Raw genomic sequence first — 19,631 nt, forward strand, 5'->3', positions numbered from 1 at the left:
GGGAGAGTTGTGTTTGTGAGAAGTTAAAGCTACAGTGTTGACAGTCGTTAGACGAATCTGCTGGGGACATTCATCTTTCCCCTTACCCAACATTCCTTTCATATTGTAAGGATCTAAAGGTCCATGTTGAGTATACTCTAGAGTTAGATTTGGGCATGAAAGTACATTTGTTCATGCCTATGTGTAAATTAGAGGATCATTCATGTGTGCATATATCGTGTGTCACTAATTTGAGTAGTGCCTTTGCCAAACACAGGGGTTAGACAGGGTAAAATTAGGAAAAATGTTTTGGGCAGTGTCAAATATCTAATGTTTGATTGGTCTGGGAGTTCCTTTGTAGTCTCTTGTTTTATTAATGAGTCCCCCGTAACCATTGTTCACAATTCAGTTAGTAAGTGAATGTTAAAGTCAAGAGAAGCACAATGTTGCAAGCATCATTCTAGATCTCACAGCTTCTAAATCAATGTAGCAATGCTCTTGTAGCATCTACCTCAATGGGTGTTTTGGATTTATTCACATAATAGTTTTTGGAAAAGAATTTGTAAAAAAAAAAATATATATATATATATGGATTTAAAACCCAGGCAGGTGGCTGCTGTAGTTGCACAGATGGGCAGGACCTAGGTGACTCTTCCCTTCCCACCTGCGCACACCCAGGTGTGCTCTAAACTGTGCTCTACTGTACTCTAGACTGTATTAAAGCTGCTCCCAAGTGCTGGGCTGTTAGCATGGTAAAACCTCTTAGAGACAGGTAAATGACTCAGGTATTCATTCCATGATCAGGACAGGTTAGAACGGTAAAAGCTAGATAGAGCCCAGGAATCTAAATTGAGACCCAGTAAAATTTGGACTAGATTGATTTCACTGGCATAGCAGATGAGGAATGCCAATTTAGGCAACCAGCAATTGTGACACTCAGCTCACCTGTCAGATGGAGCTCTTGGGGGTACGTGTGACCCCTGCAGTCACTGACACACTGTTGACAGCATCACAGGCTGCTTCTCATGGATGGTCACACATGGGACAGAGTTCATTTAGCACTCATTGCTAACTGCTGTGGATTGTAGCTGCTTCGCCTGAAGATATGTCCCCTTTGGGATTCATATGCATATATGTTCTCCGGCTAGAAAAACTACTAGAAAACCCATCACTTCTTTAAGGTCACTCAGGAAATCCATGATATACAGAGCTAAGTCCTTAAATAGCAGTAGCCTGTGGTTTTTGAGTCATTTGCCCTCTAAACTTTGTCCTTTCTCATTGAACAGGTGGTTCCATCAAGGTCCTAACCCCTACAGTGGAGCACAGGACTGGATTTATTCTGGCAGCTACTGGGACAGAAACTACTTCAATTTGCCTGATATTTATTAAAGTGCAGAGAAGTCAAGGTGTTTGCTAATCTAAATAAGTCTTAAGCTTAAGTTTTTAAATTTTTTTCCCTTGGTTTCTACACCTCTATAATTTGCGTTTTACCCACTAAGGCATCTGGTCGCACTGGGCATGATCTGAAAGAGAACGAGGCACTGTTGCTCCACAGTTGCTTACTTGGAGCAGTGTTCACGGGAAGTGAGGAGCTGTTGGGGTGCAGTTTCTATCCCAACATTGTTGGAGATGGAATCCTAGTGTAATACTCAGCTCTATGGGATTCTGTAGTGATTCCATAGTGGTCATAGTGTGGTGATTCAAAATCAAGTTATTTTGAATATTTTTAGGCTATAATGCTTGATTGAGTATTTTAGGTGTAGCTTTGAAATCTTTAGAATTCTTCTGTACAATGTTACGTGCTCAAATGTAGAAATTATCATTTTATAAAAACTAAATTGGTATGATGGCCTTTTAGGGAAATTAATCTTCTCGATTTTACTTCTCACCTCCTAGAGAGGAGCAGAATTCCTGATTTGAAAATTCTAAACTGGAACAGGTATTTACTTAGCGCTCTGAATTTATGTTCACATTTTGTGATCACTGTCATTAGATTTTATAGGGTTAATGTGTGTTTGAACTGAAAAATCACAAAAATGCCCTAAAAATAGATTTTAATCAATATCATTATCTAATGACAAATCTTTTAGCCTCAACTTCCAGTGGCAAATGCCACGGAAATATTAAGCTGCACTCATGTATTATAATCTAGGTAAGAGAAGGCCTTGTGCATTTTGAGTTTGCAGGGTACTGGAGACCTACTGTACAGTAGCTTTCCCCATTACTTGGGGTGCTCTCATAGTATTTATCCAACCAAACCAGACTGAGATACTTGCCCTAAAGGGCCTTAGGTAGCTTCCAGTACGTTATGTTAATTGTCTTGAAGTTAACAAGTGTTATGATGCTAAATAAATGCTTTAGAATATCAAAAAAAAAAAGTGTAAGTGCTTTCAGAATTTCAGTTGATACTGTAACCTAACACTGTCCTTGATTATATGACTGCAGACATAGCATGAAGTAAGTGGTCAGTTAGCACTCTAGTAAAATTGTTATGTGAATTGCTTGGGGATGAGCTGGACAGTGTTAAGGAAGTTACTAAAACAACAGTGCAGTTTTGTGCTTGCAGGAAGTTTATTGATACAGTTCACATGGTGACAAACTCCACCTTGAATGCTGAATCAAACAGCATCATTTTCAGCATCTGTTAATGAAGAGACATTGAACTGTTTAAGTATCTGATCTACATGCTCGGTGTTACTAATCAGAACATCCTAGAATTCCCTGCTGAGGCCACCTCTTGACAACAGAATGTTGTTGTGATTAAAACCATGGCCATGCAATTGAAATACTGCCTCCCTCTCAGCCCCCCAAAATCACAATGGCCAACTAAAGCCACACGCGTGGCAGCTCTTCATAGAAAGAGCTTGTCTTCTCCCTGGGCCTCATGCTTTTACTCACTCCACTGTCTACACTGATGGGAGAATAAAAAATTGACTGATAAAATTGCCCAACTCTTACTTCAGCCCTCTCTGTGTTCAACCTGCTATATGAACATAGTTAGTCTCTCTAAAAGGCCAATTGTTCCTTCAGCCCCTCTGTTTAACCTCTTGCATGGACACACAGTCAGTATCTCATGTTGGCTTCTCCCTATTTCTTTAAAATTATTCTCACTTTAAAGAAAACTTCTATTCTTCTTTTAGAATCTACCATGTACTCAAAGATGTCTGGACATTCTAGTTAGAGGCCAAGCACATAAACTTAAGTATCCCCATGTTTTATCAAGTGTATGAATACCCCAACCTCTAAGTGTTGAAGGGTCAAGTGTGTCACATCCCACATGTCACAGTAGGAAGGGTTACCTACTCTTTTAAGGTTCTGCTCTGCGGACATGGGCAGTAGTCACAGTAATTTCGCCAGCAATACCATAACTTCCAAAGGGAGTACGTTTGTCACCAGATCCTGAACTCTTTTTAGCTACATCTTCTACTGGGAAAGCAACAGAAAGAAAGACTGGGCTTTGCGGTCTGGGGCCATCTTGTCCACTTGTAGGAGGACTGGCATTCTGGGGATTGGGGGCAGGTCTCTGGAATGTCTGATCTGCAGGAACAGCAATGGGCACTTGCACTGCAGCGTATCTCTTCAAGGCATCTGACTGTGACACAACAGCATGTCCAGGAAGAGGGTTCCAATCCTGCGCTTCCTGAACATTTGAGCCTACTAATATAAAAGGTGGGGCATTGGTCTTCTTGCTGTCATCCATCATCACATAAGTTGGAGAAGTGACTTTCGGTGGGTTCTGCAGAAACTGTGGCTCCTTAGGATTAGGTAAATACAGGGTTGCCTGGGGAAAAGGCCCAGGTGCAGGTGGCGGTGATGGGCGACTTTGTTGATTCATATCAGTTAGACAATAAAGTGTCCACATATTTGAATATGGTGGTGGTTGTCCTGCTTCGCTTGTTGCTAGTGCTATAAGAAAAAAATTGCAGGCATTAAAGGTTTGGTCTCTGTATCAGGCACTATGCACAGTCATGTCTTTTTAAATCTGTTTTTTAAACATATAAATAAGCAATTGTAGTTTATGTGGCATAAAGCATGCTATAGAGAGGACGCTGGAAATTGTGCCTGGTAATGTGAAGGAGCAGATGGCTCAGAGCAGTTGGAAAGGGCTGACAGCAATGGCAGGGACGGTGGGGCTGCTGCTCAAGAAGCACTTGTGTCCTAAGTTGCTGTTTTCCAGACTCTTAACACTGTTTTGGTTCCTTGAGACACAGTATCACTGTGAGCCCAGGCTGGCCTTGAACTCTTGGCAGTCTTCCTGTCTCAGTCTTCCAAGAGCTAGGATTACCACCATGCCTAACCAGAATCCTAAACTTTATATGTGGCTTCCATGTAGCACTCAGAAGAAAGTCAACAGAAGTTTTTAGTTTACCAAAAATAATCAACCATGTGAAGCCATTAAAATCATGTTAGTGCATCTGCACAGCAGTTCCTCTCCGGCTCAGACGTTACATGCCACCTAATGTCACCATCATCTCTCATCTCCAAACTCTTACCTCATCTAGGACTCAGAATCCCAGAGAGTACTCCTTTTAGCCAAAGCTAGACACCACCGTATGCCTCAAAAGACAGGAAAAAGCTAGCGGGCATTTAGTATAGAAGGCTAGAAGAGCCGTCCATTACCTCAGAGAGAGGGAGTCTGTAGTTCTAGAGTGGCTTGCCACCACAGGGACTCAGATGTGCCCGGTTCATGTTTGAATTCTAGCCCTGTTGTGGTGCAGTCTTTTCTTTCTCCACAGAAAATGACACTATGCACAGATTAAGACTTTCAATTGCTTCCGACAAGTTCAGTTTATCTTCGAGCTTACTAAAAATACAACCCAAATCTCCAGTCTCTCCAAGCAGGAGAATCTAGGCTGTCAATCTGAGTTTTCTTGGTAACTTGTCCACAATATTAAGGACAGCTGTCCCTCAGTAACAGCTAAGTGCCTGAAAACAGTGAGTTGTCTGGGAATGCAGTCAAGCCCCATGATGCCCGCCGCATGGGCTCTGCAGCCCTCTGCCATTACAGCTGCCCTGAGCCCGCCACACTGCCAGTCAGAATTTGATTACGGAGCACCTGCTTTGCTAATAGTTCTGATTTATTCTGGTTTGAGTCAGAGTTGAGAGCTTCTGCAACAGGAATGGGAGGCTTCTTTCATGCATGTCCCTTCAGACACCCAGGAGAGAAGGGAGGGCCACTGCAGTGTCCAGCTAGGCAGAAGGGTAGGCAGACCAAATACCATAATGTGATGGAGATGGTGGTTATAACTCATGTGTCAGGAGGAAAATCAGCTGGAGGCTAAGCAGCCGAGAAGGCAGTTTGACTTCAGTGTGGGTCTGCGGTAACTGACCTGCATCCACTGTCATTGTCCCGTGGACAGCCATCATTTCCGCTGCTTTCCTGTGTCACAGAGGCTCCATCTAATCTGTCCTATCTCCATCCAACTATAGCGCTGCTCCCTCAGCTGCAGGGAGCAGTGTCTGAGCCAGCACCCAGCCTGATTGCACAGTTCTCCTGACTCTGCGAAAGCAGTCAACCACACCACCATTTCTTTCATGTTTAAATGCCACAGCCCAAATAAATGCAGTGTGCAGTGTTAACTTCTCCTTGATGGACAACCTCAAAGTGACATCCCATAATCATTTCGTAAACAGGCATTAAAAGCCTAACAGATTCCCATGTTTACAAATGTGCAAAATGAATCAAGCTTTGACAACGCCATGTGGTTTCCATAATAGTAAAATTTTAAGTACAACAAAGCCTTTAAGTAGGTTTGGCATTTAAAAAACCTGAAAATGGACTTTGGCCAGTTGGCAGGAGAGCAGAGCTGGGTGGATGGACACTAGATACAGATGTCACCTGAAACAATATGTGAGTGTGCAAGTATCTAATTTTCTTACCTGGCTTCATCAAACCTGTTCAGGTGCAGCTTCCCCATCTGGTTGGATTTCTGGTTCAGTAAAGCCTCCTGGTGCAGGAGGGAAGGGGTCACCAGATGAATGGGGTGCAGCGTTCCCCCCTGACTCCTCCTGGCCAGGATCATCAGGGTCTATGGTAACGATCTCCATTTCAAGGTGCAGAGAATTTTCAGAGGCTACTTTGAGAAAGCCCTCTGCATCCAGGGGTTCTGCAGGTCCCTCGGGCTGACCATCTAAAGCACTGTTAGAGAGCAGAACTGTGGTCTCTGCCTCCATATGTACTGAGGGCTTGTGTTGGGAATTCTCCACCTGGACAATTTTCAGAGACTCTATAGATATTTTAGTCTTGGGTTCTACAGGTTTGGGACTACCTGGTGGTGACTGCTCAATTTCTTTAACACAAGCAACTTGCTCAGTAAAAGGGATAAATATGTATCCCGGTATCTGCTCAACATAGACAACTCCTTCATTGACAGGCACATCGTTATATATGGATGATATACGACAGGCTGATGTAACCTGAGTATCAGGAGCTTCATCATAAGCAGGAGGTTCTTGTTCACCCTGCAAGGGGGCTGAGGAAGCCTTTGGTGGTTCAGCCTCAGAAATAGGACCCACAACTACCTGCGCAGATGTTTGGCTCACAACCTGCACTTCTACCGTCTCTCCAGAACACACCAGAGGAGCAGACAGCACGACTTCTTCAGCAAACTCTGCACTCAGTGCGTCCTGGGGAACAGCAGGCGTACTTGTTGCCACGTCCACCATTAAAACTTCAGAATAAGTAGATGGAACATTACCTAACATCTGAGCAGCAAACTGAGCTGGGTCAGCAGGGACATAGGCATACTCGGCAGAGACAGGCGCTGGAGGTGGTGATGAGGGTGGGGTGGTCGTCTTAGGAGTAGTTGGTTTGTCAGAAGGACCCCAAGCTCCTTCACTTGTCTCCTCAGGCTGTAGTTCAGCATGAACTGATGGGAACTGAGTGGTTTTGTTGCTAAATAGTGGTCCAGCTACATTGTCCTCCTCTGTGTCTGTGGATTTTTCCATCCGTGTAGGTTCGCAGGAAACTGGAGGTGTTTTTATAGGTTCCTTGATACATTCTTTCTTCTCCACTGTCACTCCTTCTGCCCATTTCTCTACTAAAAGTAACAGCCAGGTGAATTAATCAGCAAGGACACCTCAAAATATTTTAAATAGAGCAATGTGGTAGGGTGAACATTCAAATACACATATACACGATCTATGTGCAACCTCTGTGAATTAGCATAGAATTATCATAGCTAATGAACCTGTAACAGCTTCTATCCATCCACCTAAACTCTCTTCATTTCCTTAGAAATAAATGACTAACATAGTGGCAAAACTATGGTATCAATCTCAGCTGTCCAGCAAATGTGTAATTCAGTTCCTAGAAACTTCCTGGTCCAAAGTTCCACCCAAAAAAAACCAAAGCCAAGCTATGGAGGAGCTGGCCCAGGAGCTAACGTTCTTACTGTGCAAGCATGAGGACCTAGCCATGTGAGAGCTGGGCAGGACTTCTGGAATGTCCCCTGAAATCCCAGCATTGGAGAGGCTGGAAGACGGTGTGACCTCACTAGCAGGAGTTGAGACGCTCTGGATTTGATGAGAGGCCCTGCCTCAATAAATAACGTGGCATGTGACCACTGTCAGTTTGGGGCCTCCATATTATGCACATGCCCACACAAAACCACAAGGTGAGCAAAGGAAAAACTAAAGACTAATATGGGAAGTAAATTATTCTACACCTTCAGCCGATGTCTTAACCGCACACATGCATTCCTCCATTTAAGAAAATCAGTATGCAAAGTTTAGCACTGAACTGGCCATCTACAACTCAGCCAATTAGAAGGTATCACATATTCTAACTTGAAATGGTCATATTTGCTGACATGGCAGAATGCAGCTGAAATCATACTGACTCAGATCAAAAGGAAAGAGAAAGCCCTAGCTCCAAGAGGGCAGCCACCGAATGCTCCAGCTTGAACAAAGTCAAGGCAGCTGATGACTTGCAGAGTGTTCTGAAAAGCCCGTTGTGAGTGTCAGTGCACACACCTCCCTGACTGCGTGGCTGTACCTCCTTCAGGCTTTCACACCTACTTAGATTTTTCTCTTCGGAAAGTACAGAATCTGCAGGGAAAGTGGACTTTGCTCTTATGACAAGTATTTACTTCAGGGCAAAGGTTTGGTAACTCTGTTGGTGGCACAGGCCAAGGGGTCCAACACTTAGGAGGCTGAGGCAGGAAGACTGCCATGAGTTCATATCAGCTGTAGCTATAGGGCCTTAAGACCCTACTCAAAACCAGAAATGCTTTCATAGGTTCGTGCTGCTTTCTAGAGGAAGGTGTCTTCAGTGTCTCCCTCCACCGGAGCTGTCTGATTCTGGACCTAGATGGCCAAATGAGGATCGCCTGTCACGATCTTCCCAGTCTCATGCTAGGGATTTGCTCTCAGACTGTGAATGCTAAGGAGTGGTTTACCACTGAGCTATATGACTCTGACACTCTTGTCCCACCATCACCTTTGGCAGAGTGATGCTCTTACAAGGAAGAGTTGACAGTGCACAGAACTCACATTCACTGGGAGATAATTTAAGCAAAAATATTGTAGGTATAGAAGCTTAAGAACCTAATAATCATGTTAATAAAGATGTTGAGAGTTCAGGGCTGGAGAGATGGCTCAGCAGTTAAAAGCACTTACTGCTTGCTCTTCAGAGGACCCAAGTTCTGTTCCCAGCACACAGACTCAAAACTACCTCTAAATCTAGCTCCAGCAGATTTAACACTTTTGGGCACATGTATACACATGCACACATGCATGTACATACACAATTTTAAATGATAATAAAATTTTTAAAAATCTTCAGAGTTGAGAAATACTAAGAAAGTGATCTGAATAAGCCTAAGTTGGTAGTTACTCTTGTGTTAAGGATACAGAGAGGGTATCAGTCCTGAGTTAGTAATGACTGACAAGTACTTTCCTGCAGGCCTCAAAGAAAAGATGGAGATGAGGTAGAATGTCAAGAAAAGGACCATCCTAACACTGAACAGTGCTCACAGGGCTGCCATGGAACCATGGCCATTTTAAAGACAACAAGCCCCAGGAAAGGAGAGCGGCGACCCTTGGCTCTCATGTCCAGTTCTTTTCTTCTTCCAAGTATGCATGGAATTTTGAAGTCATTGGCAAGATGATTAAGTATTTCTGGTTTCCAATGACTATCAGAAATAGTTTTCAAAGAAATATCAACAGGCAGATGACACAGGCAAAGAATGTTTCTACCTCCAGCTTTTGGCACAGACTAGGAGCACACAGCAGTGCTGCTGGGCAGGCAGATTAACCACTGGGAGTAACTTTGGAGAACAAAGCATCTTCACTGACTCATCATTTTTCATGGGACACATGGTCACATCTGATCTGAGGGAGACAGTAGGGAATGGCTGCTAGCTCTTGCACACATGCCAACTTCTAACACCTGATGCTGGCCTTAGGCTGATCTTGCTTCACTGAAGAGACTGAAAGAACAGATAAGGGCTTGACTTAGTCTTCCAAGAATGGGTCGTTTTCATATCTTACAAGTGATGTGAAGGCCAGAAAAGGCCTCTATTGTTGGGATCAACCATCAATGTATGTAGGATTATTTTAGGTGCCACACTCCACATTGAAACAAAGGACTCATTCACCCAAGGCAAGTTGTACTTTGATAAAAGACAAAATGTCAGCTGTTAAAGTGATATTTTTGTGTAGAAAACTGAACAGCCACGTGGCCAGATTTACTCAAACCTGTCATAAGAATAGCAGAGAATTAACCAGTCAGAAGACAGGGAGCTACCATTCAGAGAGGAAGTATTCCATTACACGGGAGTCTTGTGGTGTCTATAGGAGGACCAAGATAGATAGATATACAGTCTATCTAGTAAGAAGCCATTTGAGGTGACAACATAAGGAAGACAAGAGCCAAGGCAATAGCAGACAGCCATGTCTGGTCCTAATTTCATACTGCGTAGGTCTCCCCAGTAACAGGAATGACCGTCGCTATTTTACTTCCTAAAGGGTAATCTGTTTTTATGAGTGTGCTACCAGTATCATCTGCATGCTGTGCCTGTCTCATTGATATCTGCAGTTATTGCAGAGATAAACAGTCATATATATCTCCTATTTAATTCCATCAAAAGTATGGCTGACCTACAATTTTAACTGTTAATCCAGCTGGGCAGTGGTGGTGCACGCCTTTAATCCCAGCACTTGGGAGGCAGAGGCAGGCAGATTTCTGAATTCGAGGCCAGCCTGGTCTATAGAGTGAGTTCCAGGACAACTAGGGCTATACAGAGAAACCCTGTCTGGAAAAACCAAAAAAACAAAAAAACCCCCAAAAAACCCACAACCCTGTTAATCCAAATTTAAATTTGAGATGCAAAAACATTAACCTACATAGACCCAAGTCCACATGTTTGAGTTCACCCACCAAAATGACTCATGGATCAAATCTTCAGTAAATAAGTTAATCTCAGAATGCCATAGGGTAGTTGCCTCCTACCATAAAAACTCACTGTCTTGCCATTATGAACCGTGATAAGCCTACACAGGATAAGCAAGCACACTCAGTGTCTTCAAATGCAGCTCTTGTTTTAGAAGACAAAAGCACAATAGCTTTGACTGAGAAACTGGGATCATGGATAGAGAATGAGTAATATTCTCACACTTGGTGTGAATATGTGGCTCAGAGTATATGAACATGTCCCATACTGTTTATCATAGGTGGCTAATAATGTCATCAGGTGTTTGCAATGGCAGCTAGACAATGCAATATCCTAGAAATACCTCATTCTCTGCCCCTCCAAAATGTCCATGTTTCCTATTGTAATCTTTATTTCCTGTTTTACATGTCTTTTACAACAGAGCCAAACCATCATGATATATGCATTTTCTAACATCTGACTCCCTAATTTTTCTAATTGCTTTTATCTTTGACTCATAAAAATGATGTGTTTTGGACCATTGTGGTAACAGCATCTCCAAGCCTGATGACGACCTGAGTTCAGTCACCAGGACCCATATGAACAAAGAAAACTGACTCCCCAAAGTTGTCCTCTAACCTACACATCCATATACATGCATGCTATAGCAAGCACGTGCACACAACACGTGTGTACAGTGTGTGTTTAAAAATTAAAAACCCTAAGGTTTAAATAATGACATCCTGAAGAGATGCCTCAGTGATTAAGAGAACTCATTGCTCTGGCAGAAGATCTGGGTTCAGTTCCCAGCATCTGCATGGTAGATGACAAATTCCTATAATTCCAGCTCCAGAGAACCAGCACCTTTTTCTGACTTCTGCAGAAGGTGGAGTTTGTATGTATGTGTATCAGTGCATATGTTCAAGAAAACACTCAGACACATAAATCTTCAAAAAGAAACATTTTTTTTTTAAATGACAGTTTAAATGTGGCTTCTTCCCCTGTAAGACCTACTCAGCTGCTCCCCCGGGTGGCTGGAACCAGTTTACCTCCTCACAGCATTCTGTGAGAAGCTTCCTCACCATCCTTTTAGATGCATTCTTTACCACTGCATCCTCTTTTCTAAACTTATAATAATCTAAATGTTCCATTGTATAAATTCTGCCTTTTACAATTCAGCATTTTTGTTGCTACTTTGTCAACTCAGCTTCATGTCATCGTGTTCAATTTAGACATTTACAAATAAATGAAAAACTAGCTTTCTCTAAGCATATACATGCTTCTATGTCACAGTGTCTAAGCCATGGAGGACACTAATGTGTCCTAGAAATAGCTACTTAAACAGACGTGCAGCAGAAAGGATGGCCAAACACATGGAATCTCCTGTAAACTAGACTTACAGGAAAAATGCTATGGATATGTCTTTTGAACAGTGATTTTTCTCCTAACCTTCATGCTTACATTGAAATGTCTTTCTAAACCCCATTTCTACTTCATTAAAGAGTTCATACATTTGAGTATTCTGAATCAGAAATGCGTAGAGGGTGGGATATTAAATTTTGAGGGTTTAAAAAATTTTTAGAATATTTGCATAACCTATTAGTAGAGAACCTGTAATCTGAAAACCAGGAATTTGATACACTTTAAATCTGAGACCCTGAGGCAATTTGTGGTAGTTTTCATTTTAGATTTTGGAGTGTGGTTCTTCCCTACCCCTTCTCTTTTTAAGATTTAAAATCATCTAAACTGGAAATGCTTATGTTTAAAACAACAAGAACAATAACAAACCTACCTGGTTTAGCTAAAATGCAAAGCACAGCATGGTCATTTCACACGAAACACTGGTGTAGTGACCAAGGATGCAGTGGTAATCGTTACGTGTGTTACCATGGATGAGACAACCCTGCTGAAGCAGACATCTCTGTGGCACTTACCTTTCATCTGGTGAAACTGTTTAATCAGATCTTTTATATCCAGAGATGAATTCCCTGAAGGAGTAAGCACAGGAAGTCAAATAGAGAGACAGTTTTCAACTTAAGATGATTGCAAAGCAACAAATATAGAATCTAAAGCAGTACAAACCTTCTCTAAACACAATGAGTTCTTTAAAATAAACAGCTGCAAACTGGGTGATGTTTGTTGGATTGGTTTTGAGAATGGCTCTGCTAACTCCCTCAAGCAGAGTCTTGAGGCCATAGGGTACAACAAGTCTGGGCTTTGAAGAAATCATTTTGGCAGGATGTCTGTAATTTCAACTATAATGAAGAGAAACAAAGTCTTACACTGTACATTAGATTTATTAAATTTTCTTATTTACTTGGGGTTTCTAAAACCAAATCCATTAACATTGTTAGCTTTACTTTTAATCTCTTAAGTATTTATTCTAGTAACATACAAAATAAAACCCACTACCAAGTGCTTACTGTGCACAAGCAGGCACTCTAGCACTCATTAAGACTCTGGTAGGTGGGCCACAGACATGACTCAATGTTTCCTACAGACCTGAGGATCTGAATTTAATGGCTGGATCCCACAAGGTAGCAGGAGAGAACAAACTCCAGAGGTTGGACTTCTTTCACCTCCACACATGGGGCATGCATGCACATACAAGCACACATACCCACACCCACATGCACACATGTGTACACACAAACACACAAATACTTTAAATCAGTAGAAAAGCCTTGCCAGAATCACCATAATACTTTTAATACATTTTAGGTTCAAATAAAACAAAATCCAGTTACCATTTCCAGAAAGATAAATTAAGCACATAAATTTCCAAATAATGTCCATACAGGCACTGATGCTGTACAATGTTGTACAAAATGATTCCTACCAGAAAAGCTGTGGTACTGTGCATTACTCATAATATATAGTCAAATTATCCTTGACTTTCTTCTCTAGGCTCCCCCTTTTCTCCTACCTTGCTAACTTTTTTCTTTAGACTTTGCTGGCCTGAACTCTTCATAGATTAGCTGGCCCAGAACTCACAGAGATAGCTCCATTTGCCAGTGCCTTCTCAGTGCTGGTACTCTGAGTGGTATATTATCTACTAGGGGTGTCCCAACATTTGACATTTGGTTATATTATCCACAAACATGCTGGGTTGCATTGACACAGGCTGCAGACTGGACACTCCTAAGACCTATCTATAATTCTCATAGGAATAGAGTTTGTCAGCCCTAAACTGTGTATGCCCACTCTGAAGCATTACAAAAGCTTGCAGACAGGTTTAAAAAAAAATCTCTTCAGTAATGAAAAACCACAATGCTGCAGTCTTTCACTTTTTAAAATTAGGTCCTGATCTACCAAGGAGCTGCCATATAGGAAACGGGTGTTTAAATGCTCAGACTTTGAGGTATTGAATATATCGGTTGCTTAGGGAATCTTGGCTGTTCTAGACACTGACAACCTTCAAAATGCTTCTTATGGGTCCTTATAAAGAGCAGACTACTATGACAACGAACCATGTCCTAACACCCTGCAAGTATCATGGGGGCCTAAGTGGAATTGTTAGTGATAGCAATTCTATGAAGGGCCAGCTTCTAATAAAAACACAATATGCCACAGCAAAATGATTATTTAAGAACACCTTTCGCCTTTTACCAAAGGCTAGGCCAAAATATTGATCCAAGGAAACCCTTTGAGACTATAATGTTTAATTCCTTACTCGTCTGGTGCATTGCTGAATTAAGTCGTCTTCTGGGGGAAATGCAGCTTTACCACACCCAAATGCTAAATGACAGGGATATGCATACATACACACACATACATATATAGCAACTTTTCCTTGGCTAATTAGTGCTACCAACTGTGCAACAGCAGAGGGATGGTGCTAGTACCAGGTTTCAGTTTAGGAACACTTGAAAGCCTGGATGCTGACTGTCCCTAAGAACTTTGACTGCGAAATGGTGGTGGCATCAGCCACACAGCACCAACGCAGCTGACGGAGGGAGGTTCAAAGGGGTTAGCTTTGTTGCTTAGTTTTTCAAAAACCTTTGCTATGAGTGAGCTTTTTTGAAAGGCACACCCTCTGGAATGTGCCCCTCTGATACAGCCCGGGTGGGATGCAGCTGCTTTCTGCCCGCGGGCGCCAGTGGGGACTGCCGGGCCATCGAAAGCGCCTTCCAGGCCACGGTAGGCAGGCAGAGGACGCCAGATTCCCGCCCGACCACGGTCTCCCCCTCCGAGCGGCCGGCTGCCGCTCTCGGGCCGCCGCCTTCCAGGGCTCAGCCGGCGCTTTTCCGCCAGGCTAGGCCCACCTTCTCTCCGGCTTCGATAAAGCTTCCTCTTTGCCCCCTTGCCGGCGGCTCCTGTGCGAGAGCGCGCAGCCCGCCGACTATTTATACCCCTGCATACGTCACGCGTGCGTCACAGAGCCCCGCCCCCTCGCTGGGACCTCAGCCGACCCAGCCAATAGGGAGCCGGAGAGGACAAAGGCCGGGGTGGAATGAGCCAGAGAACCGACTTTTTCCGTCTTTTGCCCCTCCTTCAAGGGGAACTGGTATTTCGAAGGCCCGGCTGCTGCTCCAGGTTTGATCGCTGGTTGAGGAGCTGGATGCAGCTCAGTCGGCAGAGCCTAACATTCATGAGGCCCTGGACTCAGTCCTCAGCACCTCAGAAGACAGGACCCGGAGGTGCTCGACTCTAAACTCAGCCCTCGGAAGTTGAGGCAGGAGGACATGATGAACTGCAGTCAGCCTGTCTTAAGGAACAAAACAATGGTGTATAGGGAAGAGAAACTACATTTACAGCTGGAAATCTTGACATCGCTGCCTCCTTTCCCTGCTACTCCTTTGTATGGACCTTCTTGAGTCTTTGCAAAGAATAGGAATTAGGTACAGCCAAGGCTGTTCCTCTTGAGAAGCCTGTAGAGTGGCAGCTTCCCCCCTTCCACCACCACCACCCCCCCCCCCCCCGTCTTAATTAGGAACAAGTCCCATCTCACACCCAAGCCAACCAGGACTTACTGGGCTCACCATGATGCACTGTACTCCTGGGTATTCTCTCTTGCACAAGGTCCAAAGGGGGCTGCATCTGCTCTGAAGCAGCTTCCCACCCTGTTGTTCCCACTGTCCCTTTTCTGCATCTCCTAGCCCTAGCTCCTGCCACATTTTCTTGCAGTGAACTAGACTCGTTTTCCTTTATGGACTGGAGTTCCCTGGAAAGCTCTTGTTCTGTGCTGGAGATTCTGCACTCATGGATTCCAACGTCATCACTGGAGAAGTGTACTGCATGCAAATCAAAGGCCACTGTATCACTATCTGTCCTTACTCGCCTTACTAGCTCTCTGTTGTTCTCTTCTATGTGGCTTACATCCTTTTGGGTGTAGGGTAAAATGTGGATTAAAGCAGCCATAGAGTTTTCCAACAGATGTTAACCATGCCATCAGCATCTGAAACTGACATAGATTCCACCAGTCTGTGGACTACTCACCTGAGAGTCCCACCAAAGTATCTGGCAAATCCATCGATCTGTAATTGCTCTCTGTGTTGTAACTATAAAAGTTCCTGTAACTGATTCTATGGTGGCATATGTAATCTGGACATAGTCACTCATATTTGGTTCCAAATAAAGCTTCCTACTGTCGTTGTGGCAAGAGCTGTTTTATTCCCATCTTAGTGAGCAAGACACAATGCCACAAATATGTCTTCATAGAGAAAAGGTCACATTTTCTGTTTGCCACTGTGATTTGCTTAAGGAAATCAACTACAAAGATTTACACAGCATTTGTGTGTGTCTGTGCATGTGTGTGTGTGTGTGTGCACTCGTGTTAAAACTCTGGCTTTGTTGTTGAATTTTAGTGGGCAGAAATAGAAAAAGTGCAAACTAAGTAATGAATTGGTTTATAAATCTATGTCAATATTCTATTCTCCTGTGGCATCTGAAAGTTGCAATTCTTTACCCAGAAAACTTATCTACCATGTGTTAAAATAAACCTGGGGGGAGGTGTGCACAACGCACAAAGGGAGGCTTTCCCATACACAATCCACATCAGGAAGTCAGTGTGAATACTTCAGCAACAGTCTAATGGGAAGTGGCTGGCGCAGGGCTAAGGCACAGATACTGATGGTGCAGAAGAGAAGGGGAAGGTGGAATGGGGGGAGGACTGTGTAAAGGGGTACTGGGAGGAGAGGAAGGGCCGATATTGGGTGGTAAAGTGACTAAATAAATTTTAATTAAAAAATAAAGATACCTAACTTCATAAAGATAAAAACAGCCAGAAAAGTATATTGCTTTGTCATCACTTCTTCATGTCTGCCAAATTATACAAATGTGTTTAGCATACACAAAATATCTCTCATCAAAGGCACAACCCAATACAAAATATATTTGACATTTACAAACTGGAAGAGCCCACTACAGAGCCTCTGGCACAGAGCAGTTTAAAACTGGAAATCTCAGTAGCAGAAATATGAACAACCTTAAAGTAAACTATAAGTAAATAATCTAATTTGAAGCTATGAGACTTTATGCAACCTTTGAATATGGAATAATAGCTTGAAAGTTTTTGAACTAAAAATTCCAACAAAAACTAAAGCAAAACCTTCATGATTCAGAAGGTTCTGTGATCCTGACAGAAGCAAGAAGAGAATCCGGTGGTAGCAGCCATAGGTTTAACATTGATGATAGTCCTCTCTAGTTAGCAGGCTTCCAGTATTTTTCAGATCCCCCCTGAGCTGCTCGGATGTACTCAGCCAAGAAAGCAGGGTTATCATCTTCTGTGTCTTATGATATCTTAACTCCATACACAACCCACATCAGGAAGTCAGTGTGAATACTTCAGCAACAGTCTAATGGGAAGTAGCTGGCACAGGGCCAAGGGACAGATAATGATGGTGCAGACCGTGGGAGCAAGGAGCATCTTCAGTCAAGGGTATCACCTTCTCAAAACAAGATTAAAACGTGTAGGGCTTGTGGAACCCAGGCCTCCTGTGTCAGGACTCCACCACTAAAGGACACCTCACCCTTCAACCAAGCAGGACACCCTGTCCTTTCATAGGAAATTAAAGAAGATACAGTGTGACAATATTCCAGCTGCTTTGTTCCTGTTTCACATCCTAAGTATTAAAACGCTGATACCACACAGGCTTGTGGTTCAGATAGTAGGTACGCAAACGAATTACACTCTAAATGAAAGTTCAGTGAAAATGCAGAAACCTAAAGATGACAGCCAAATCATGGCAAGGATTCATAAGAGTGCCCGAGGTGTTTATTCAAAAACACAGCTGAGCACAAAGCACACCCAATCACCAGTAAATCCCAGCCATGAAGGAGTAAACCGCAACACTGAATTCTCTTTAATAGTCAACAACCTGAGGTGAGGGACTGGTGAAATTCTGGCAACACACAGCCCTGCAGATACTTCGGCACCAAAAAGAATCAGGTACAAACCACACTCATGGAACGACAGCCTTCGTGAGATGGATGTTAGGGCGGTGACTCTCACCCTACCTAATGCTGTGGCCCTGTAATACAGTTCATGCTACGCTGACCCCCAACCAAAAAATTATCCTGTTGCTATTTCATAACTGTAATTTTGCTACTGTCATGAATAGTAATGTAAATCTGATATGCAGGAAGTCTTTTATGTGTCCCCAGTGAAAGGGTCCCTCAACCCAACCCTAAGGAGGTCGCGACCCACAGGTTGAGAACTGCTGTGCTACAGGGTTAAAAGCTGATCAGCAGGTAATTTTCATAGCAGAACTCATAAAATATAGGTGCTATTTAGCCCACTGTAGATCTGGTTTTCTGATGGGACTGGCAGCAGGGACATGCTTGCAGACTTATCATTTCTGCTCCTATTTTGTTGCTTCCATTTTGAGAACTTTTGCAGACATCCTAAGGATGAGTGTGTGTAGGAGTGTGGTGTGTGTGTGTGTGTGTGTGTGTGTGTGTGTGTGTGTGTGTGTGTAAGCTGGGGTCAGCCTCAGGTCTTCCTCAGTCACTCCGCTGTATTGTCTTGAGGCAGGGTACCTCACTAAACCTGCAGCTCACTATTTCAGTGAGACTAGCTTGCCAGTGAACTCAGGGTGAAGAAGAGGTAAAGAGATCCTCCTGCCTCTGCGTCCAAGCACTAGGATCGCACCTGTCCTGGGGCATGTCTAGCTACTTTTGTTTTTATATAGGTACTGGGAACAAGAACATGGGCTTACGCATGTGTGGCAAGCCCTTTACTGACCTCCAGCCCCTGGGGATGAATGAATGTTGTTGACGACAAAACCTGAGCTGCACAGCATTTATCTCTATACGTTAAGCATGGAGTTCTGCGTTATTTACATGTTTTATATAAAAATAGTATTCAGTTCACGGTCCTGAGGTCTGCGTTCCAGTCATTGCCCCATGAAACGTGAGCAACTGGAATATGCCAACTGCCATTGCTGGACCGGAGTCTCACTGTACATGAAAGAAGGATAAGAATTCAGGATCTCTGGATCCTGCCTGTCTCTGCCTTCTGTGTGCTAGGACTAAAGGCACATGCCACCATGCCCAGCCAAGAATGTTTGTGCCACAATTGTTATAAGAATATTTCCAGTAGAAAGTGGAATACTAGAAAACTCTTTAATTTTTATCTAAACACAGACACATGCTATGTGAAGTACTGTTTCTAACTTTGGGGTACAGCTCTCACCAAGCCCACTCTGATCTATGCTTCATGTAGGCACTCCTACAGGATCACAGGGTGGATATTTAGTTTGATTTTATTTAAAAATAATAAATCACAAAACTAAAATGTTTGAACAAGGTCACTTAACCCTCTCCCAGGTTAGTTACTGTTATGTTATGGACATCTTTATTACTCAGTAGCTACATGTTTAAAAGAGGAATATTTAGTGTGTCAGCAACACCAGGAAACCCATCCCTGGCACAGATGGTCTCCAGAAGAAAAGCTGATCTTCAAGAAAGCTTTCTCCTCTGCTTTCATAGTGCTGACCCTGGGTGGAGGGGACAGAAGGGCCACTCAGAGTTTATCACTGAGGGACCAGTTCCCTCAGGGAGGCCAGAGCAGCGTGGATGCGGACATGCAATCTGTTTTCAAAGTCGTAGCCAGAAAAATCCTCCTGCAAGGACCAGATAAAGATGATTGTGGACCGTTAGCTATGCTTGGCCCCAGGGTACCACGGGATCACACACAGTACATTTTATACCCATAGAATAATTTTCTACCTCCTACAGGGACTTCACATCCAGTTGATAATCTTCCTCCCCAGCACTCAGGCAGGGTGTTTAAAACTGTAATCCCACCTCTTGAGAGGATAAGGTAGGATTACAAAT

The 19,631-nt window shown here is 43.3% G+C and overlaps 3 protein-coding genes across 10 annotated transcripts in view; 1 reads left to right on the top strand and 2 right to left on the bottom strand.

Annotated features, from left to right (window-relative positions):
* Osbpl1a (oxysterol binding protein like 1A) overlaps positions 1-3,848 on the top strand; it is a 181,147-nt gene extending 177,299 nt beyond the window's left edge. For all 7 annotated transcript variants that reach the window (XM_076912969.1, XM_034517766.2, XM_076912970.1 and 4 more), the window contains one exon: positions 1,266-3,848. In XM_076912969.1, coding sequence (XP_076769084.1) covers positions 1,266-1,368 — 103 coding nt within the window. In that variant the 3' untranslated portion in view covers positions 1,369-3,848. The remainder of the gene's footprint in view (positions 1-1,265) is intronic.
* Cabyr (calcium binding tyrosine phosphorylation regulated) lies at positions 2,861-14,684 on the bottom strand. 2 transcript variants are annotated; one of them, XM_076912975.1, is made up of 5 exons: positions 14,618-14,684; positions 12,435-12,607; positions 12,287-12,340; positions 6,678-7,019; positions 2,861-3,885 (listed from the first exon to the last, which is right to left on the bottom strand). In XM_076912975.1, the coding sequence occupies exons 2-5, from the start codon at positions 12,580-12,582 to the stop codon at positions 3,287-3,289; spliced, it is 1,143 nt and encodes a 380-aa protein (XP_076769090.1). In that variant the 5' UTR covers positions 12,583-12,607; positions 14,618-14,684; the 3' UTR covers positions 2,861-3,286. The 2 variants fall into 2 exon arrangements, with proteins under 2 accessions (XP_076769090.1, XP_034373662.1); XM_034517771.2 differs by having other exon boundaries at positions 2,861-7,019.
* Positions 14,685-18,903: 4,219 nt separating this feature from the next.
* Ttc39c (tetratricopeptide repeat domain 39C) overlaps positions 18,904-19,631 on the bottom strand; it is a 70,080-nt gene continuing 69,352 nt past the window's right edge. Inside the window, exon 14 of the mRNA XM_034518091.2 lies at positions 18,904-19,417. Coding sequence (XP_034373982.1) covers positions 19,328-19,417 — 90 coding nt within the window. The 3' untranslated portion in view covers positions 18,904-19,327. The remainder of the gene's footprint in view (positions 19,418-19,631) is intronic.

The sequence above is a fragment of the Arvicanthis niloticus genome, chromosome 14, assembly GCF_011762505.2.
Source record: "Arvicanthis niloticus isolate mArvNil1 chromosome 14, mArvNil1.pat.X, whole genome shotgun sequence".
NCBI lineage: Eukaryota > Metazoa > Chordata > Mammalia > Rodentia > Muridae > Arvicanthis > Arvicanthis niloticus.